Source organism: Pelodiscus sinensis, chromosome 23, assembly GCF_049634645.1.
Source record: "Pelodiscus sinensis isolate JC-2024 chromosome 23, ASM4963464v1, whole genome shotgun sequence".
NCBI classification, from domain to species: domain Eukaryota; kingdom Metazoa; phylum Chordata; order Testudines; family Trionychidae; genus Pelodiscus; species Pelodiscus sinensis.
In genome coordinates, this window is record NC_134733.1 from 7,690,480 (window position 1) to 7,713,434 (window position 22,955).

Below are 22,955 nucleotides of genomic sequence, written 5' to 3' on the forward strand. Positions count from 1 at the left end.
ACTGGCCCTTTTCCGGAACAGTTTTTCCGGAAAAGGACTTTTGCCCAAACGGGAGCAGCATAGTTTTTCCGGAAAAACAATGATGATTTTACATTAGATCATCATTGCTTTTCCGGAAAAGCAAGCGGCCAGTGTAGACAGCTTTCAAGTTATTCCGGAAAAGCAGCTGCTTTTCCGGAATAAATGGCCCAGTGTAGACACAGCCTCACAGTGTAACCTGAGAGACCCAGATAGGTAACAGCCCTGACCTGCACGTCTGTGTCCTGGGATGGGAAGGCCATATGGAGGTGGTTGTCCTGCAGGATGTACCAGGTCCTGCCAGAAGGGGGTCTCCATGGGACAGATTGGGCCCTATGAGGAGACAGAGGTCCCGTAGGAAGAGCCTCTAGCAGTGGGGGGAGGGGGGTCCTGCAGGATGTACCTGCCCCTATGGGCAAGGGGACTCAAGGAACAGGCAGGGAGGGAGGGGGTGACTACAGCAGGCCCTGGCACGGATGGGGCGTGGGAACCTGTCCCCCCATTCATGTGCGTTGGGGAGCTGGGTCAAGGCGGGGCCTGCAAGGAGCCCCATCCCCGCCCCAGGCCTGGTCCCAAGGTCAAGCCCGCGTAGGAGCTGAAGCCAGCGGCGCGGCGGTAACCCTGGCAACCCCAGCGTGGGCTCGGGAGAACTCCATGGTCTCGCGAGACTGGAGGACCGGGCTGTAGCCGCTCTCGCGATGTTTGCCTGCCCCCGAAGCGTGAGAGGGGAGGAAGCTGAGAGTCACCCGGCGGGCGCCGCTGCTGCTCCAGGGTGGGGGGCGGGAACAAGATGGCGTCGGAGAACGAGCTGGGCAGGAAGTGGGACCGGTGCCTGGCCGACTCGGTCGTCAAGCTGGGTAAGGGAGGGGTGGGGGCTGGGTCACTGCGGGGCGGCAGCTGGGTCAGTCACGGGCTATGGGGGGGGGGGGCGAGGGATCCCTGCCCTGGGGCCTGATTTAGGCTGGAGGGTGGCACCCGGCCGTCTGTGGGGGCCGAGCCGGGACCCTGGACAGTCAGTGGAGCGGGGCGGGGACATCCCTGGACCGGTCTGTGGAGGCGGCTGGGGACACTGTGACTTACACAGGCCTGGGGAGAGCGAGGGTCTCGGTCACCGTAGGGGAGATCGGGACCCGGCTTTCCCCTGCTCTGGCGGGTGACATGCAGCATGGCAGGGCCCGGGTGCGAGCAGCAGAGTACGAAACAGCAGCGTGCAGAGAGCTGCCAGAGGCTGCTGCTCACTTTCTTCAGTACTTCTAGCGAGTGCCAGTGTCCGAGGTTAGCTGTGTCCGTCTGTATCCGCAAAAAGTCTTTACTGTCCCACAGGACTCCTTGCTCTAAGGGATTTGTTTGAGCATAAGTTGTTGTGGGCCAAGACCCACTTTTACTGACCTTTAAGGTGCCACATAAGTGCTGCTTGCTGTTTTTTAGGGAGTCCCAGTACTCCTCTACACCTGCCACGTGTTTCTTTAGTGAATAGTTTTAGTATAGTATCACACGTGTGAGTGCAAAATGTGGGTGGGAAAGGGGATTGGTTGAGAAGGTGACCTTGATGAAATTCTGGTTACAAGCAAGAGAGCCAGCCTATGTCTGAAAGCTTCAAGACTTCCCAGTACAGAATGGTTCTTCCCGTGCCAACTGTATACCTGCTTGTGTCTTTTTCTTTTTATTTCATGTTCTTTCCTTGTTGGTTCAAACATTTGTACCTCCTTCTGGTCTGGTGGCTTTCTTTTTAAGATCAGCTTGCATGAAAGACATGAAGATCTCCAATTCTGTTGCACACAAGATCCATCCTAAAAGTTGTATAGTATATTAATCCAGTTGAGAATCCACCAGGCCCTGCTTTGCCATAGATTCTGTCTTTGCTAATTTCACTCTGGATGGGGAAACAACTTTACAAATCTGCTAATGATGTCTGTCAGCATGCATAGAAAACCTGTTTTTTTTAAACAAAAGTTTTGATGCTATCTTATGCTGTTAGTTGGGCATCAGCAATGTGTAGTGCAAGGTTGTTACACAGAGGAGGGAGAACAATTATTTTCCTTAACTCCTGATGACAAGAAGCAAAGAGCTTAAATTGCAGTAATGGAGGTTTAAATTGGACATTAGGAAAAAGTTCCAAACTGTCAGGGTGGTTAAGCACTGCAATAAATTGCCTAGGGAAGTTGCAGACTCTCTATCCTTGGAGCATTTTAAGATCAGGTTAGAGAAACACCTGTCAAGGATAGGCATATGAATGGGTAATTGGTTAATCAGTTACACGATAAGCATTGCCCTTACTGGCTGATGCTTACCTTAATCTACAGCCCCATGGGGCTGGTGGCCAGGAGCCAGCAGCTCCCCAGTCTCCCACCCGTGGGCTCACGCTTAATCTGTTAACCATTTAACTAATTACATGTAACCTTTAACCAATAAACTGACTAAATGTGATTTTACATCCCTAGTTAGGGATGGTCTAGATCAGAGGTGGGGTCACTCCATGAATTTGGTAGGTGGTCAAGGACCACACTCTTCTATATTAGTGAAGGAAGTATAGGGTGTGGGATGGAGGTTGGGTGCAAAAGGGGGCTCTGGGTAGGGGATTAGGATGTAGGAGAGCTTGTGGGGTCTGGGAGGGAGTTTGCCTGAAGCAAAGGGGGGCAGAGGACTTGGGGGCAGAAGGGGATGCAGGGTCTGAAAGGGTGTATGGTTGCAGGAAAGGATTCGGACTTGGATGAGGCGAGTGTTGGAGGGGATTCAGGGTCTAGGAAGGGATTGTAACCAGAGGCAGAGGGTGTACAGGGTCTGGGAGGGGGGTACAAGTGCAGGAGCACAAGTACTTCCCTGCCCCTATTGCTCCTGCATGCCACCCAAAGTGGCTGGCTAGAGGGGCCATGTCTTTTTGTACTGTGTGCCCTTTGGGTGGGGGGGACCTCCATGAGCTGCCTGTGCCTCACGCATGGCAGAGATTGTGTTGGGGTGGGGGATAGTGCACAAAGCGCCCTCCTCCCCCAGATAGTGGGCACGCAGAGACACACATGGCCCCCACAACCTGCTGCTTTGAGTGGCCTGCGAGGGCATGGCAGGCAGAGAGCCTGCTCGATGCTCCCACTCTGTCTTGGGACATTGGCAGGCTGGATCTTGCCTGCCCCTGGTCTAGATGGTATTTGATCTTGTGGTGCGTGCAGGGGACTGGACTTTGTGACCTCTCATGGTTCTATTATTCTGCCAGTTCTGTTGTTCTGTAAATATGCATGGTGCAGAACTAATATTTTTTGCTTTATACATTCCCTGAACACCTTTCACTCTGTCTGGACCTTGCTTACACAGAGTTTCAAGTATGTTTTTGAAACAGATAAATCAAAATAATAGACTACCTTAATCTGAGTATCCCATTACTAGCAAATTCAACACTTTGCATTTAGGAATTATTTCAGATTTTAGATTGAGACTCAAGCTTTTTTTTGGTCTAGATACTGTTAATAGATCTTCAAAGGGCCTTCATATAATTATATATAAAATATATTAAAGTATTGCAAAGTTGAGAACAGTAAGCTTTTTGCATATAACTTCCTGCTTTCTCTTTATAGAAAGGAAAATGATAAAAACATTTTCTGAGCAGCTCTAACAACCACTCCATTCTCCGTGAATCACTGATTGGGTTTGAAGTTTGAGTCTCTCACATAGCTTGAGCTAACTACACTAACTTGAGCTAACTACAGAAGGCTGTTATCCTAGGTGAAGGAAATAGGCCTCTGGTGCTATCTACTGAGTCTAGTGTGTCAGTGCGGGAACTTCATCCAGCTTTTCCCTTTCCTTTCTTTCCCTGCTACTTCAGGAGGTGTGTGGAGTATCTTCCCCATTTGGTGCCCCTAGAGGTGGGGGAGCTACACTATTAGATGACTACAGGTTGAACCTCCCAAATCTGTGACTCTGATTTGGCAACATTCGTGGTCTGGCAGGGCCACAGATGTTGCTCAACCAAAGAGAGCCCCAGAGGCAGGAGCAGCATGGGCTGGGGAGACTCAGCTGGGCCAGGCAGCATATGAAGACCCTCACCCTGGCTGGGGAGCTCTCGGCATCGATGGGGCCAGGTGGTGGATGGGGAGCCCCTGGCATCAACGGGGCTAAGTGGTGGCCTGGTCTGATAGCCCCCAGCATTAGAGGGGCAAGGTGGCAGCCAGGGAGCTCCTGCCCCAGCCGGTGAACCCCAGCTGTTAGTGGGGCCTGTCAGCAGTTGAGGCGCTCTTGTTCCATCTGGGGAACCTCTGGCTGCAGTAGGCCTGCTGGGCACCCCTGGCCAAGAGCCATGGGAAACCTCTAGTGGCAGCGGAGCCCAGATGACTAGGCAGCCTCTGCTGAAGCAGGGCTGGTGGAGGTGGGCAGCTGGAATCCCCAGCGGCCGTGTTGCTGGCCCTAGGAGTAGGGTGGGGTGTCCAGGCAGCCCCAGCTGGGAAACCTGCTACGGCAACAGAGTGGGGTGTCCAGGCAGCACCAACCGGGAAACCCGGGGAACAACCTGTGGCAGTGGGGCCTGTAGCGGCCTAGTGATCTCAGCTGGGAGATCCTGGGGCAGCAGGGTAGGGAGCTGTGCCAGGCCATTGTGGGCAGGGAGCCCCACGGAGAAGAGCCCATGAGTAGGGGAACACTGACTTCCCCTGGGCCGGGACAGCTCAGGTCCCAAGGGTGCTGAACCAGGGAGGTCCAACCTGTATTAGGCAGGGTATATAAGATGAATGACTTAAAGCAGATACTAAGATTCACAGAATAATAGGGTTGGAAAAGACCTCAGGAGGTCATTGAGTCCAACAACTTGCTAAAAGGGGGATTAATTAAATGGGTCTATAAAACAATTAAAAAAAGAATTCTAGTATGGCCTTGGGATGTAAGCAACTAGTCAACTATGCAATAAGCAAAAGCCAGTTCTCCCCCAGCATGTTCTCTGTGGGGAGGCTGGGGGTAGTGGGGACTGGGTGCCAGCTGGGAATCAGCTATTTCCCAGCTTGTGCCCAGTCCCAGATGCTGAGTCTGCTTTTTAAATATATTAAGAGGCTTCTGGCTCTTAATACATTTAAAGGGCTGGTGTATAGTGGGGCTAGGAGCTAACTCTATTGTGGCTCCCCTGCTTATCGACTAATCGACAGAAATTCCATCAACTAGTCGATTCGTTGATTAAACAAATTTAACATTCCTAGTATTGCCAGAAGACTGGAGAGGGGAAAAACAAAAGCTAAATGTGTATATTTAGGATGTCTTTTCTTGGCTAATGATTAAAGTTGTTGCTGTTGTTTGGATGTGTGGTCAACACTTCCTGTAATCCTATACAACAGTTTGTGGAGAAGGAATTAAATGCAGCTTGATGTTGAGGGTGCAGAATTTTGCACAGTAAAGACTCTTGTGAAACATTGTCAAAATATGCACAGCACCCATGTGGGAATGAGGGAGTTGATGTGCTTAAGCCACTCTGAGATCTTTGCATTAAAGTTGCTAAGTTAATAGTATGCTATTAAATGTATTAAGTAATAATGATGCAATACGAACTGTGAAAGCATAGGCATAGTACATGAGCCATCTAGCTTACTGGTGTTTAATTGATAATGACTGAAAGTAGTGACAGCTGTTCAGTGTGAAATGTATACATGGTCTTAGTTCAGTACCTGCTACACAGGTGCTGAGTATACAAACTCTCACCACAACCGTAAACTTGTTAAATATCCCTGCAGAGCTACAAAGGACTGGATGGACATATGGACTAAATGACATTGCATCGTGGTTACTCATACATACTCTGTCAACGGAAGATTTCAGTCTCTGGGGCTGTCACAGGTGGCCAACTTTTTTTCTTTGTCCAATAAAATCGCTTATTAAAAATGCAGGGTAACTAGCTTTTTTGAATAAAACAGAAATCAAATGAATAATTCTCATTTGAAGATCAGATAATTTTGATGATTAATTAATGGTATCCCATATTTTATCATGGGCTACCAAAACTTTCCTTAGTTTCCTTTTGGTAGCCAGCAGCTTTAAAGCTGACTATTTAATATGATAATCCAAACTTGCATTGGAAATGTGTGCTCAGGATAAAGTTAGTGTGCATTAATTGTAGAATATATCAAAATATTTTTTTACTGCCAGAGATATTTTTTGAAGTGGTAGTTAGGGGAAAAACAAATATTTAGAAGAGCTCTGTATAACTTTCCCATTTGACATAATTCAAATAAAGAAAAACTAATCTTCTGAAGTTTGGATAGCTTTCCAGGTTCTGTTGTCACAGAAAGCCGGAAATGCCAGTCTTTGAACAGTGGTGTACTGAACATAGGATGTAAGAGTGGAGAGGAAGCCAGTGGTGACTGTTGATGTGTCTTTATTAGTGAAGGTAAACTTTTGGCTGGGTGCTTGCAGCCACTCCTCTGTCTTGTGTAGTTTGTCATGCTTTCCTGTACAGTTGTTTGAGATAGTTTATTTGTAATTATACTGTAATTGTTTTATTTTGTGATTAAACTCCTGGAAGGATTCCAGGTAAATGTCCAAGATATATATTTATACATATCATCTTTGTACTGCAGTGTTTTATTTTTGACTTTTGGGTTGCTGATCTACATGTCATAATTTACATGTCTAGATTTTGTTGTCTAGATTTTGTTGTTTTCCATCATATTTTCTTTTCCAGTTTAGACAGTGGTTTATTTGAAGAGCAAAGAGTATGGTAAAACTTTAGCTATGTGTGCACAGAACTTTAAAACCATGATTCAGAATGGTTTAAACTCAGTTGTGACTGAAACTGATTGTAACAGATTTCCGTTAGCCACTGGAGATAGGCCAACTCTGTGCACATCTACACAACAGAGCAAAAGTTGAATTAAACTATACAACTTGAGCTATGTCAGTTGCATAGCTTCAGTCGAAATAGCTTAATTCGGTTTTTGGCACTGTGTACACTCATCCTCCGACTTCCCTTACTCCTTGTAAAATGAGGGTTACAGGAGTTGGAGTAAGAAATCCTCCAGATCGCCATTATTTCAAATGGCTTGCAGTGTAGACATGCTCTTTGTTATTTTGGAATAATGTAAGCTAATCAAAAATTAAGGCTCTGTCTACACAGCGGTGTTGAGACTTAGGTTAGGACACTTTGTTCTTCTCCCACCTTTAAATCTAGTTACAGCTCAGGTAAGTCTGGCTTACTCTGGCGGGCAAAATCATGTTATAATATGGGTTGCCTATGTCAATTCATCCCAGCCTGTAGAATGTCAAAAACATTTATCAGCCTTAGCACACATTCTGCTTGCTTATACTCATTATGTGGGAAAGAGATTTTCCTGCTTATGAAGAAAAAAAATCTTTCAAATGTTTGTACATGAAGGAGAGAAGGGTGAAATTAAAGAAAGTCAGGTCTATTTTAAGTACAGAAACACAACTTAAACCTTTATTTTGGAGTTTTCTTTATGTGGTTGAATTTATAGGCAACCAGATTATGCACAGAAAGAACTAGCAGCTTCAGGTTCTATACAGAGTAAAATAATGGTAAACATTTTGCAGACGGGGAGGAAGACATCAGTACTTCATAACAGGTATGTTTTAAGCCTTGTCTGTTGGAGTATTTAAGAAGTTACAATGAAGACCACTTGTAATAAGTAAATAATTCACCTAATGTATGAACCAAAAATAGAACTGCTTTGTCCTTGTTCAGTGATGTACTATGAAAATAGCTCTCTCCTAAAATTCTAATGTCTGACATACTTCAATAGACCTAATTTAAATGTAGCCTGCCAGTCATGCTGGGTAGGTGCTTAATATATCATTATTATACTGAACAATAAGTGAAATAATCAGTGCAAAACCCTGAAGCATGTTTTTTTCTAGACCAAGGTGGGGAACCTGCAGGCCAGGCCACCGCTTCCCACAGCTCCCATTGACCGTGTTGAACATGCCAGCTGAGAGCTGCAGGGCTCTGCCTGTGGATACTTAATAAACAAACAATCTTGCAGCCTGCCAGCTGCTTAACCCTGATGAAGCGCATGCAGCTCATGGTCCGGATGTTCCCCACCCTTGTTTTAGACAGAACTGACTGTAACATCATGGCTTTGCAAATTAAGTTGGCAGTGGGTGAAGAACTTACTTAACCAAATAGTTCCTCCCAATACAAGGTGCACTGATGACCCTATAATATTTATTTTTTACTCAACTTTGATGATACAACCATAGGTATATAAAATGTCAGGGTTTTTCCAAAGCCAGTTTGCCTTTATAAATCAGGCTGTCTTTATAAAACTGAAAATGGAAGCCATTTTGTTGATATCTTGACTCCTGTGCACCATCATATTGAGATTCCTCTTTGCTGTCTTGGCAGCCTCTCTGCATTTGATCTGGTTGACCTGAACTGTTACTGTCTTCAGAAACAGAATGGTAATACCTGTCATGAATCTTAATAGGCTTGCATTATCCTGCTTATGTTTCTGGTTTAGACATGCTATATTTTCCTGCCACTAGGCTTATTTTTCACATGCACACACATGCTCAAGTCTTTATATTCCCCCTTTTGACCCCATTAGTCATTGCAATACATTCTTTCTTTACTCCTGCTTTCAGCAACAGAGATGTGCCTTAAGGGAAGGTATAAGAGTCCTCCCTCTTTCCCCATCAGAATGGGAAAACAGTCTGTGGTATGTTAAATTTAGGTGTGCCACATGAGCTGTGCTGCCTACAATCAGTTGTGTTTGAAATATAAGTACTTTTTAAACAAAGATTATATCAATAGAACATGCTTGGTGAAATCCTGGCCTATTGACGTAAATGGGAGTTTTGCCACTGATTGCACCTGCTGTCTCTAACTTCTGTGTTTACTAAGATTGTCTAGATGACTTAAAGGGAGAAGAACGTACACAGTTTAACCAAAAAATGTACAGTGCTTACAATCAAATTATTGCAGTATAGTACTTATGTAGGACAGTTGCAAAATGAAACCGAAAAGAAATACATTAGCCAGTTTCATTTCTTTATGTAGGTAAGGTTTATTTTCCAAATTGAGTGAATTGTGAGAAGAAAACTAGATCTTTATTTTTTTAATTTTAAAGGTAAGGAATTTTAAATCACACTTAAAACTATTCTAAATAATTGTTGCTCTGAATTTATACTTTTTAAAATTATGAGCGAAGCTTCACTTAATCAATAGGCTGAAAATGGCATAGCTTCTTCCAACATGAAATTAGAGAATTGTGGGGTGTATATAAGTCAAGTTAGTCATGCAGTTAGAATGTCAATACATAATGGCAAAAGCCCTTTCTTGAAACTGTATAACATGGGACTTTTAAAAGGCCATGTGAACTTTTTTGTCTGTTATGTCATGAACTATTATTGTGACGAAAGATGGGGAGGTAAGTACAGTATTTTCGACTTCTGTACTGCTGATTAAAGACTTCTAGTCTTCTAGGTAATGTGTATGTATTCTGAATGACAATAATTGCTGAAAGATTGGCAGATTTCCTTCACTTTGACAACAGGGTACTAGTTTGAACAACTTTCTCTTATTGTTGATATTCTCTAGAACATGTAAAATAGCAAAGATCCATCTTTGAAACTATAGTATAAAGGATTTTCAGATGATTAAGTGAGGCAAATGATTTAAATGCTTTAATCCATATGTCACTAAGAAGTAACCCCGGGAAAGCTGCTGGTTTTTTGGCTTCTATTTCAGATGACTCTGCTCAGATCCATTATTTGGAGGATATTTTACCATTTCAACATATGCCTGTACATGATCAAGCTGCAGCCTAAAAACTCATAAATAACCCACCCTGACTATAGCGGTAATATTAATTTCCTTCTAATCCTCTGTTTGTTTTGACATCTGAGTATAAAATGCCTCTAATCTTCATTTAATAATTTTTTATGAGGCACTTTTTAACTTTAGCTTCTGCTGTAGCTGAAATGTGGTTTCTCTTGGCTCACATCATCTTGTCTGCTTTGTTCAAGATTTTCCTAAATATTGAGGGTAAAATCTCTAACTATTATATCTGAGAGCAGTATGATTGCTCGGAGCTCCAGTACTTAGAGAGTAAAAAAGACTGTTGAGAGTCTATGGGTTAAATTTAGAGGTGGAAGCAACAGGCGAGATGTTGTGGTTGGTGTCTGCTATAGACTGCCGGATCAGGTGGATGAGGTAGATGAAGCTTTCTTTGGACAACTGAGCGAAGCTTCCAGATTGCAGGCCCTGGTTCTCATGGGTGACTTGAATCACTCTGACTTCTGTTGGTAGACCAGTAAAGCAGTACACAGACAATCTAGGAAGTTTTTGGAGAATGTTGGGGATAACTTCTTGGTACAAATACTGAAGGAACTGACCAGGGACCATGCGCAGCTTGACCTGCTACTCTCAAAGAGGGAGGAACTAGTAGGGGAAGTAGAGCTGGGTGACAACCTGGGAAGCAGTGATCATGAGATGGTAGATTTCAGGATCCTGACCAAAGGAAGAAAGGAGAGTAGCAAAATACACATCCTGGACATCAGAAGAGCAGACTTTGACTCCCTCAGAGAACTGATGGGCAGGATTCCCTGGGATGCTTACATGAAGGGGAAAGGAGTCCAGGAGAACTGGCAGTATTTTAAAGAAGCCTTATTAAAGGCACAGGAAGAAACCATCCCGATGCACAGCAAGAAAAGCAAATATGGTAGGCGACCAGATTGGCTTACCGGGGACATGGATGGTGAGCTTAAACACAAAAAGGAAGCTTACAAGAAGTGGAAACTTGGACGGCTGACTAGGGAGGAGTATAAATATATTGCTCGAGAATGCAGGGGGAGTTATCAGGGTTAGCAATAAGAAGGTGATCAGAGAGGGTTTAGGGCCCTTACTGGAAGAGGGAGGTAACCTAGGCCGTGTCCAGACTCAGGGTTTTTTTCGGGAAAAGTAGCCTTTTCCCGAAAAAACTTCCCCTGCGTCCAGACTCAAGCCGCGTTCTTTCGAAATTATTTCGAAAGAACGCGGCTTTTCTTTCGATGGCGGTAAACCTCGTTTCACGAGGAAGAACGCCTTCCTTCGAAAGTTCCTCTTTCGAAGGAAGGCGTTCTTCAATGTAAAGAGGCCGTCTTCGAAAGAGAGCATCCAGACTCGCTGGGTGCTCTCTTTCGAAAAAGCAGATTTCCTCTATCGAAAGATCCGCCTGCTGTCTAGACGCGATCTTTCGAAAGAGGCTCTTTCGAAAGATGCTTTCGAAAGAGCCTCTTTCGAAAGAAGCCTGCAGTCTAGACATAGCCCTAGTGACAGATGACATGGGAAAAGCTGAAGTACTCAGTGCTTTCTTTGCCTCTGTCTTCACGGGCAAGGTCATCTCCCAGACAAATGCAATAAGCAACACAGTATGGGAAGGAGGTAGACAGCCCTTTGTGGGGAAAGAACAAGTTACGAACTATTTAGAAAAGCTAAACATACACAAATCCATGGGCCCTGATTTAATGCATCCGAGGGTACTGAGGGAGTTGGCAAATGTCATTGCGGAGCCTTTGGCCATTATCTTTGAAAACTCATGGAGATTAGGAGAAATCCCGGATGATTGGAAAAAGGCAAATGTAGTGTCCATCTTTAAAAACGGGAAGGAGGACAATCTAGGGAACTACAGACCAGTCAGCCTTACCTCAGTCCCCAGAAAAATCATGAAGGGGATCCTCAAGGAATCCATTTTGAAGCACTTGGAAGAGGGGAAAGTGATCAGGAATAATCAACATGGATTCATGAAGAGCAAGTCGTGCCTGACCAATCTGATTAGCTTCTATGATGAGGTAACTGGTTCTGTGGATATGGGGAAGTCAGTGGATGTGATATAGCTTGACTTGAGCTAAGTTTTTGATAGGTCTACCATAATATTCTTGCCAGCAAGTTAAAGGAGTATGGATTGGATAAATGGATAGGAAGCTGGCTAGACTGTTGGGCCCAATGGGTAGTGATCAATGGCTTGATGTCAGGTTGGCGGTCGGTTTCTAGCGGAGTGCCCCAAGGATCTGTTCTTGGACCGGTTTTGTTCAACATCTTTAATGACCTGGATGAGGGGATGGATTGCACTCTTAGCAAGTTTGTAGATGACACTAAGCTATGGGGAGATGTAGATACGCTGGAGGGCAGGGATAGGGTCCAGATTAGAGGATTGGGCCACAAGAAATCTAATGAGGTTCAACAAGGACAAGTGTAGAGTCCTGCACTAGGGATGGAAGAATCCAAGCTTTACAGGCTGGGGACTAAATGGCTAAGTAGCAGTTCTGCAGAAAAGGACCTGGGAATTCTAGTGGATGAGAAGCTGGATATGAGTCAACAGTGTGCCCTTGTAGCCAAGAAGGCTAATGGCATATTAGGGTGCATTAGGAGGAGCATTGCCAGCAGATCCAGAGAAGTGATTATTCCCCTTTATTCGGCTCTGGTGAGGCCAAATCTGGAATACTGTGTACAGTTCTGGGCCCTCACTATAGAAAGGATATGGACGCATTGGTGAGGGTCCAGCAGAGGGCGACCAAAATGATTAGGGGGCTGGAGCGCATGAGCTATGAGGAGAGACTGAGGGATCTGAGTTTGTTTAGTCTGCAGAAGAGAAGAGTGAGGGGGGATTTGATAGCAGCTTTCAACATCCTGAAGGGAGGTTCCAAAGAGGATGGAGAAAGGATATTCACAATAGTGATGGCAGAATGAGGAGCAATGGTTTCAAGTTACAGTGGGAGAGGTCTAGGTTGGATATTAAGGAAAAGCTGTTTCACTAAGAGGGTGGTGAAGCACTGGAATGGGTTCCCTAGGGAGGTGGTAGAATCTCCATCCCTAGAGGTATTTAAGTGTCAGCTTGACAAAGCCCTGGCTGGGTTGACTTAGTTGGAATTGGTCCTGCCTTGGGCAGGGGGCTGGACTTGATGACCTCCTGAGGTCTCTTCCAGCTCTATAATTCTAAGTGTCAGTCTATTCTGTAATCTGAATAATTTTCAGCAATATTCATTGTCTGGTTTGCAGTGTCAGCAATTAATGGTAATCCTTCCTATCATTATGAGTGGGATTATGATACCCCGTACGTACTAGTAAAACTTTATTAACCTTTCTGAGAACTGGGCTTGTTACACAACTTTTTATGTAGTGCATGTGGTAATTAATTAAATTCACATTTTAAAATGTTTGAGCACAGTAAGTATGTTGCTTTGTATAACCACATCTCTAAGGCTGTGCCTACTGCCACAAGCTTTATCCAAACTTCCTTCTTTCATAACAGACTTTATAAATTTCAGTGTAGGTCCTCAGATATATCGTGCTGTATTTGACCCATGGGCTGTTCTGTTTTAGCAGGCCAAGGACAATCCCACATGCTTCTGCTCTGGTGAAAAGGCAGCAAATTAACCAGCAAAAAGATAGTTCATTCTGAAAGAGTGATCAAAAGCTTTCAACACCTCAGACAGTCTACCTCATTGACTTTTGACTTGCGTGTGGTGGTAGAATAGATGTCCCCTTTATGGTATGGCATTGTGGGGTTGAGAAATACGCATAAAGATGCATAAGAAATTAGGAAGATACATTAGGATAATGTTCAATTTTTATTCCATTGAATGGTTCTTTTAATTGCTGTGAAAGTGTTTTTTCACCAAGTGGATATAGTCTTGAAAACCTGTTAACTCTGCCCTTATAATCATTGTTGTGTAAATCTCTAGAATTCTAGTTTATGAAATTGAATGCAAACTTGGAAGGTAAACTAAAGACATTTCTGGAATATAACTGTTAGAACAGAGTTTAATAAAACTTTTTTGTATGGAAAAACTCAATGAGCTGTATAGAGTGGTATACTCTGTGTTTGGGAGCTCACTGTTTTCATGCCAGTGACTCCCATTGTGCTGCGTAAACATGAAGGATTTGTATAACTACTTTAAACAAAGTGCTATCTTACTTTTTTTTAAAAGGCATTTTTTGCTGTTTGTTTTCAAGTGTCGTCTTGCATTTTAGCTGACATTTGGAGTAAGAGTCCTGTAAAAGTTGTCTTTAACTATATCTGATTTTCTTGTATTGCTGCATTGCCTTGTGTAAAGAACCTAATGTGCCCCTCCCTCTTCTAAAAAGAAAATAGTGATTTTTACTACTATCTTGGATAATTACAGAAAAATGAGTCAGAACATAGAACTTAAGAAAACAAATTTCAAAACATCATTTTAAAGTAATTAAGCTGCCTATTGATATCAGCTGGGAGTTGCGTAATCTCTTGGGGCTGCCATTTTAATAATAGCAACAGGAAGTCTGCAGCTTGATATCCTTCAGGATGGAAAGATCAGAAACAGTTCTCATTCTTTTGATCCACAGGATTATTGCTTTTGCAGAAGTGTAGCACATGAATGTATACAACGAGGGTCTTATCTGTCTTCCATCCAAATCAATCTGAACCTCAGTGGGACCAGGATTGGGCTCTAAACCAAAAATCCCCTGAAGAATAAACAACCTCAAAAGTAGAAAATTCCTGCTTCTTGTTTTGCCTCAGCTCAGATCTTCCTATCTTATAGACAGCAAGCTGACTACAGCTACTTTGGCGACGAGGAGTCCTGTGGCACCTTATAGACTAACTGAAGTGTAGGAGCATAAGCTTTCGTGGGCAAAGACCCACTTCGTCAGATGCATCTGACGAAGTGGGTCTTTGCCCACGAAAGCTTATGCTCCTACACTTCAGTTAGTCTATAAGGTGCCACAGGACTCCTCGTCACTTTTGCAGATTCAGACTAACACGGCTACCCCTCTGATACAGCTACTTTGTAATGTCTAATTTGGGTTTGAAGACAATTTAAAAAAAGCAAATCAGAAACGTTTTAGAGTACCGCATTTATCCTTTTAGTGTCTTTTTTCCTCGTGTAGGTCATTAGAGTCCTTGGCAAAGGCACAAATAATGACTGTCAAATATTGCCTTCATTATACTTAGTGGACAAAATTCTGTCTTTAGTAATACCTGGGTACTCCTATATATAACCCTATTGACTTAAATAGCTGCATATATGAAACAGCCTTGTCAGATACATGCTTGTTTAGAGGCTGGAAATATTTTTGGAAGGATTTACCTATTAACTGCTGTTATATGAGATTGACTTTAGAATGTAAGGGGTCAAATTATCTTGTAAAAGGTGACCTACACATAGTCAGTGAAAAAGGAATCCTTCCATATTTTTGTGCTAGCTGCCCCCACACAACCATCTGTATTAAACTCAATTTTCATTGTAGCTTGATAGTTCACTTGGCAGATCTTACATTCTCACTATTTGTTGTTTAATCACTAACTCACAACAGGGCCATTTCTAAGGTATGACGATTCCATCTATTGATCTGTACACTAACAGACAAGTAATATGCATCCTGGTGTAACTAGGGTACAAAACTTGCAGCCATGGCAGCACACTTAACTTGTTTGAGAAGAAGGGGGACCCCATTTGTCCCTTTTTGTTTTGCAAGCCTGTTTCACAGAGTGAACAGGGAATGACTCTTAGGTCTTTAAGAGGGGAAATCACTTCTCAATATAATATAGAATGAGTAGTCCTGTGGCACCTTAGACTAACATATATATACTATCTCGTGCTTTTGTGGGTAAAACAAAAAACAGGACTATGTGGCACTTTAAAGACTAACAAGATGGTTTATTAGGTGATGAGCTTTTGTGGGCCAGACCCACTTCCTCAGATCAAATAGTGGAAGAAAATTGTCACAACCATATATACCAAAGGATACAATTAAAAAAATGAACACATAGGAAACGGACAAATCAAATTTCAGAACAGAAGAGGGATGGGGGGGAGGTAAATATCTGAGTTAATGATATTAGAGGTGGTAATTGAGGAAGCTATCTTTGTAATGGGTAAGATAATTAATGTCTTTGTTTAAGCTTAGGTGTAAAGTGTCGAATTTAAGCATGAATGACAGTTCAGAGGATTCTCTTTCAAGTGTAGTCTTAAAAGGTCTTTGAAGCAGGATGCAGGTAATCAAGTCATTGAGACAATGTCCTTTCTGTTTGAAATGGCAAGAAACTGTTTTTTCGTTGTGATCCTGTCTAATATCTGTTGTGTGGGCATTGATTCTTTGGCAAAGTGTCTGAGACATTTGTCCAATGTATATAGCAGATGGACACTTTCGGCACATGATCGCATAAATTATATTTCTGGATGAGCAGGAATATATGTTCTTGATCTTATAACTCACTTGGTTAGGTCCAATAATGGTATCAGCAGAGTGAATATGTGGACAAAGCTGGCAACGGGGTTTGTTGCAAGGGAAGGTACCGGGGTTTGTTGCAAGGGAAGGTACCAGGGTTGGTATTAGTGTGATATGTCCTGTGGTTGTTGGTAAGAATCATCTTGAGGTTAGGTGGTTGTCCATAGAAGACTATGGGTCTGTCTCCCAGAGCCTCTTGGAGTTTAGTATCCTGTGCCAGTATAGGCTGTAGTTTATTGATAATGTGTTGGACAGGTTTAAGTTGGGGGCTGTAGGTGATGACAAGTGGTGTTCTATTGTTGGTTTTCTTGGGTCTATCTTGAAGTAGATGGTTTCTAGGTATTCGTTTGGATCTTTCAATTTGCTTTTTTATTTCTCCGGGTGGGTAGTTGAGGTTTACAAATACTTGGTAGAGATCCTGAAGTTTCTGGTCTCTGTCAGTGGGATTAGAGCAGATGCGGTTGTATCGAAGGGCTTGGCTATAGATAATGGATCGTATGGTGTGTTCTGGATGGGAGCTGGAGGCATGTAGGTAACTGAGTCAGTGGGTTTTCTGTAGAGAATGGTGTCTAATTTTCCATTGCTGATTTGTACTGTGGTGTCCAGGAAATGGATTTCTTGTGTAGAATGGTGCAGGCTGAGATTGTGGTGGGGTGTAGGTTGTTAAAATCTCTGTGGAATGTCTCCAGTGTTTCTTGGCCATGCGTCCACATGGCTACATTTCTATCACTTTTGTGGGTAAGACTCACTTCATCAGATGAGTTGGAGTGGAAATAATAAAATTCAAGATTATATATAAAATAAACAGCAGAAGAAGTAACTGTCAATTGTAGGACCTGTGTTAATGAAAGTAAGTGGTCTGGATGTGTTCCATTCATAGCTTTTGATGTGAAAATGTGGATGTTAAAGGCAGAGGTAATTGGTTTTGTAATGTGTTAACTAGTTACCCTGAGCTTGACTAAAGACAATAACAGTGTCAAATTTTTAAATGAATTCCAGTTCTGTAGTCTATCTGAAATTGGGCAGTAAAATTCTTTTGTAGAAGAATGGCTACTTTAAAATCCATGATTGAGTGACCAGGTAGGTTAAAATGTTCTCCTACGTGTTTATCTGTTACCATTTCTGATGTCTGATTTGTGTCCACTAGTCCTTTGGAGACACTGTCCAGTTTGGCCAATATTCATGTCAGGGGAGCATTGTTGGCATGTGATGGCATAGATCACATTAGAGGCTATGCAATTGTATGAGCCCCTGATGATGTGGCTTATGTGGTTAGGTCCTGTAATAGTGTTGCTTGCATAGATGTGTGGACAGAGTTGGTAACAGGGTTTGTTGCAGGGGTAGGTTCCTGGGTGAGTATGTTTGAAGTGTGATGCGTGTCTGCTGGAAAGGATTTGCTTCAGGTTGGGGGTTGTCTCTGAGCAAGGATCAGGCTGTTTTCCAAGGCCTGTGAGTGAGGGATTGTTTTCCTGCATAAATTGTAGATTGTCAATGTGCTGGAGGGGTTTAAGCTAAGGGCTGTAGATGATGACCAGTGATTATGTTCTGTTTCCCTTGCTGGGCCTGTCTTGAAGTAGTTTGACTTCTGGGTACTTGTCTGGCTCTGTCTGTGTTTCCTCACTTCCCCAGGTGGGTATTTAAGTTTTAAGAATGCCCAAAAAAGAACTGGTAAATGTGTGTCGGTCAGTGGGATTGAAGCAAATCCGGTTGTATTGTCTGTAGGCAACGAATCATGTCTGTGTTCTGGATGGAACCTAGAGGCATATAGGTAAGAATAGCGGTCAGTAGGTTTCCAGTATAGGGTGGTATTTGTGACCATCATTTAATTGTACTTTAGTGTCAAGGAAGTGGATCTCTTATGTGGACTGGTCCAGGTTGTGTGAGATTAGGGTTGCCAGTATTTTCTGATAGAAATGTAGCTGTGTTAGTCTGGTGTATCTGAAACAAAATACAGGACTATGTAGCACTTTAAAGACTAACAAGATGGTTTATTAGGTGATGAGCTTTCGTGGGCCAGACCCACTTCCTCAGATCAAATAGTGAAAGAAAATGATCACAACCATATTTAATTGTATCCTTTTGGTATATATGGTTGTGACTATTTTCTTCCACTATTTGATCTGAGGAAGTGGGTCTGGCCCACGAAAGCTCATCACCTAATAAACCATCTTGTTAGTCTTTAAAGTGCTACATAGTCCTGTAGTTTGTTTCAGTATTTTCTGGGTTTTTTCCCTGCCAGGAGGTGAAAATACCGGATACCTGGCAACCCTATGACACACTCAGCAACTGGACCCAGCACCCAGACCTCTGCTCCTGGACCCCCTGCTTACCTTCTGGCTTGATCAGGAAAACAAGATGGCTGCCGGCAAAAAGCCTAACGACCTGAAGCAAGGGGTAGCAATGCCTTCCCTGGGTCTTCGTGCTCAACCTCTCTCTTCTTCCTATCCCTATTCTGACTCTGCATGCACTTAAAGGGGCCATGTGGTTTTAATGCTGATTTTTTTTTTGCGTAACTCGCAGGGTCTTTTTTTGCCGGGGGAGGGGGGGGGCCTCAACTTTGGTCTCCCCCTTCCCCCCCCAACAAAGAATTTTCCCCTTTTGGGGGAGGTGTGGGGGTTCAGTATTTTTGGTTAAACCGTCTGGCAACCCTAAGAGTGATAGTGGGGTAGAAACTATTGAAATCCCTGTGAAATTCTTCAAGGGTCTCCTTCTTGGGGGTCCATAAGATCAGATGTTGGTTCAGTGTAGTGTAAGTAGAGGAAGGGTGCTACGGGATGAGAACTGAGGAAATATTGTTCAAGGTCAGCCATAAAAATGTTGGCAAATTGTGGGACCATACGGATACCCATAGCAGTGCTGCTGACTTGAAGGTATAACTTGGCCTCATCCACAACTATTTCCAATATGGAGACAGTCACATAGCTTAGCTACCAAGTGTGCTGTGGCATTATCAGGGAAAGTGTTCCTGACAGCTTGTAGTCAATCCTTGTGTGGATTGTTGGTGTAAAGAGCTTCTACGTCAATGGATGGCCAGGATGGTGTTTTCAGGAAGATTACAGATGCTCTGTAGTTTCCTCCGGAAGTCAGTGGTGTCTTGAAGAGAGCTGTAAGTGCTGCTAGAATAGGGTCTGAGGAGAGAGTCAACATAGCCAGATAATCCTGCTGTAAGTGTGCCGATACCTGAGATAATGGGATGTCCAGGATTTCAAGGTTTATGGATGTTAGAATACTCCTCATCAGTGCTCTGGGGGTGTGTTTGTGCAGATTTGGTCCCAAGCTGTAGGAGCCAGCTTTGAGGAAAAAGCGCTACATAAAGATCTTGGGATACAAAATGATCCTATAAAATGTGTTTGTCTCTTACACAGATTTGTAATTTCAGTATTTGAACTCGACAGTGTTGATATAGTCTCTTCCCTTTGGCTCTCCACTTTTACACTGGAAATTCAAATTTTAGTTGGGGAGCACTGTTTAGCCCCAACCTTAAAGGTGGTAGCCGAATTTCAATTACAACTCCCTCCCTAAAATTAAGTTACTTTTATTTTTCCCTTCTTTGTAATATTATTTTTGGGGGTCCAGTCTTGCAGGATTTTTTTTCTCTAAAATCTCTGTTCATCCTATGTGTTACTCTGTCCTGTCTCTCCTTAGCCCGCTAAAGGAGGATTTAGCCTCCTCTGCACTTTGAAATTCAGGGAATGTCTTCTGACTCACTTCTCTTGTTGCTTTATAGAAGGGGGAGGACTGTGTGCTGAGCCAGGGCTCTCTTCCATCTCCATTCAGCCATTGGAGGTTGGAGCTGAAGTTGTAATTTCAAAGCTTGGCTCCTCTGCACTTCTGTAATTCTAGGGAGGGAGCCGAGTTGGAGAAGGAGAACAGCCTTCCAAGTTAGGGATCAGCTTTGTGTTGAGTTGTTGGGCCAACTATAGGTATCTGGAAGCAGCTCTGAAGATGCTTCTCTCCTTTATAATATCTCATAAGCTGTTACAAAAAGGAGGGTGAAAAATTATTCCCCTTAACTTCTGAGGATAGGATAAGAAGCCTTGGGTTTAAATTGTAGCAAGGGAGGTTTATGTTGGACATAAGGATAAACTTTCTGCCAGGGTTGTTAAGCACTGGAATAAATTGTCTAGGGATATTGTGGAATCTCCATCACTGGAGACGTTTAAGAGCAAGTTAGGCAGGCATCTGTCAGGGATGATCTAGATGGTGCTTGGTCCTGCCGTGAGCGCAGGGGATTGGACTCTATGACCTCTAGAGGTCCATTCTAGTTCTATGATTCATAGCTCCATCTGGTTCGCTAACTAGCTGAGGTTGTGTGCAGGAAGAGAATCAAAGTTCTTTTTGGCCTTCACTTCAACCTCTACAGCTGCAGGGTGGGACAATTCTGAAAGGAAAGAGGGAGAAGTGAGGGGTAATTCTGAGTTTGGATTTCTATGATTGTGCAGCCTGTTCAGAAGCCTGGATGGAAGAAGGTCTGCTCTGAGGGAAATGAAGCCAAATATACTTACTTTCTGGTCCACTCTATTTGTGCAGTGATGAGGCCCCAGCCCAGCTGTGCATTCTTGGGGAGTTGGTACATAGCTTTGATGTTGCCAAAAAAAGTCCAATCAGCCAGTGGAAAGGGACTTCAGCCAAGTGGTGTCCTAAACCATGCACTCATTTATTGTATCCCTGCGACACAACGCCAGTAGGTGGAAATGTTTCCTGGCTCTTAATTCCTTGATATATAAAACTTATTTTTATAAGAAATTCTGAGGAACTTAAGGACTGCTGGCACTTGTCCTTGTAAATGATAAATTCCTTGCTGGAGATTTGAGGAGGCTTTAGGCTTCTTTCCATGGCATTTCCCTTAGTCAGTGAGATACCACTGTAACATTTTTCCATCTAAATGATATGTTAATCTGGACAAAAGTTTTGATGTAGTATTGATAAGATGCAGGGTGTGTATTGCCATGCTGGCTTATCTGTTAATGGAAATCTGAATTACATGTGGCCTTTCAGTCTTCTCTCTCTCTTCCCTTCTCCTCCCCCCCCCCCTTTTTTTTTTTCTTTAAGAAGGGAGGGAAAGTTCTCCCTCTGCCCTACCAGGCAGCCTGTTCATTATTGTCTGTGGAATAGACTAATTCAGTGTTTCTCAGTCAGTGGTATGAGTACCCTTAAGAGTACTTGAGAGAAGTCTGGGGGGGTATGCCAACACAACTGAAATTTGGAGAAAACTGAATTTTTGTTTTAAGTTTTACAGTGCTTTATTATTTTTGTACTTTTTACACCCAGCTACAATTACACCTGCCCAGCTACGATTGAGTTGTTTAAACAAATATGTTGCAATTGTAGAAAATAATTGTGTGTCTGAAAACTGTAGGTACTGGGGGTACTTTACAAAAAAAAGTTGAGAAAAACAGAACTAATTCATGTTGGTGCTACCTGCTTATACCATTTTATAGGATTTTATCCAGGATGCCTGGACAACATTGTGGGCTGTTTATTTTTTCTTTCTTTCCCCTCCCTTAAGTATTGACTAGCATCTGGAAAAGCCTTTGAGTAGCTGACGCCTGTTTTTGGACACCAGAAAAAGAGCGGCGGTGTTTGGGGGTGCCTGGAAATCATGTTAAAGGTTTTTTGTGCTGATTTTACTCTTAAAGGGATGACTTAATCACAACTATCTCTGGAATCTTTAATCCTATTTCAAGTATTTCAAATCAGTATTACAACCAAATACAAATACATTTTCAGTTTGATAGAGTACTTTTTATTTAATAGTTTATAGTCAGGGAAACCTGAAGGATGAAACTGTTTGCTCTCTGAACAACCTTAAATAGGCATGTAAAATTCAGTTTAATCATTTAACTAATTAAGCATTGTTTAACTGGTTAACCACTTAAATGGAGGCAGATAGAGGCTGGCTGGGTTGGAGCAGCCCCTGCCCATGGCACAGTGTGCTTCTGGCCAGGCTGAGAGGCCCATTTCATGTTGGGGAGCTGCTTCAGCCTGGCTGGGATGCCGGTAAACTGTAACGGGTAAGCATCACCCAGTTAACTTTTCACATCCCTAACCTTAACAGGGACCTTTTTTAAAGAAGATTTTGAGCATTGGCACTTGAAAGATTTGGATTGCAGCCTCAAAAAGATTGAGAAACATAGTTTGGAGTCTGCTTAAAGTGACTTTTCTCAGAAATGTTTGTACCCTAAGCATATCTAATAAATTAAAACTGGTTCTTAGAAATGTAATTCCTGCTGAACTGTCCTGTCCTAATCCACAAAGGCATTTTTGCACAACAATTATTATATACAGGTCTTGCCAAACAGAACTGCTTCATTGGGGGCATGATTAGGAAGGAAGGAAGATGGAGAGCACGTTGTCATACCGTATATTCCGGCGTACAAGACGACCTCTGAAGTTAAAAAACATCCCCCAAAAATCGGGGGTCGTCTTGTACGCCGGATGCCCCGCCGCCGGAGCCCCTCCGCGGCTTTGAAAGCCTCGGGGGAAGCCGGCGGCGGGGCATCCCAGGCACGCATAGGCTGCCCGCCCGCCGGAGCCCCTCCGCGGCTTTGAAAGCCTCGGGGGAAGCCGGCGGGGGGGGCATCCCAGGCGCGCATGGGCTGCTCCCCCGCCGGAGCCCCTCCGCGGCTTTGAAAGCCTCGGGGGAAACCGGCAGGGGGGCAGCCCATGCGCGCCTGGGATGCCCCCCCCGCCGGTTTCCCCCGAGGCTTTCAAAGCCGCGGAGGGGCTCCGACGGGGGGGCAGCCCATGCGCGCCTGGGATGCCCCGCCGC

At 43.6% G+C, this 22,955-nt stretch overlaps 1 protein-coding gene across 3 annotated transcripts in view; it reads left to right on the forward strand.

Annotated features, from left to right (window-relative positions):
- Positions 1 to 296: 296 nt before the first annotated feature.
- MICOS10 (mitochondrial contact site and cristae organizing system subunit 10) overlaps positions 297 to 22,955 on the forward strand; it is a 33,530-nt gene continuing 10,871 nt past the window's right edge. Inside the window, exons 1-4 of one of the 3 annotated variants that reach the window (XM_075906876.1) lie at positions 297 to 875; positions 5,718 to 5,820; positions 7,531 to 7,562; positions 9,686 to 14,539. In XM_075906876.1, coding sequence (XP_075762991.1) covers positions 809 to 875; positions 5,718 to 5,820; positions 7,531 to 7,562; positions 9,686 to 9,765 — 282 coding nt within the window. In that variant the 5' untranslated portion in view covers positions 297 to 808 and the 3' untranslated portion in view covers positions 9,766 to 14,539. Of the gene's footprint in view, positions 876 to 5,717; positions 5,821 to 7,530; positions 7,563 to 8,341; positions 14,540 to 22,955 lie in introns of those variants that run through there. The other 2 variants (XM_075906878.1, XM_075906877.1) reach the window with 2 other exon arrangements.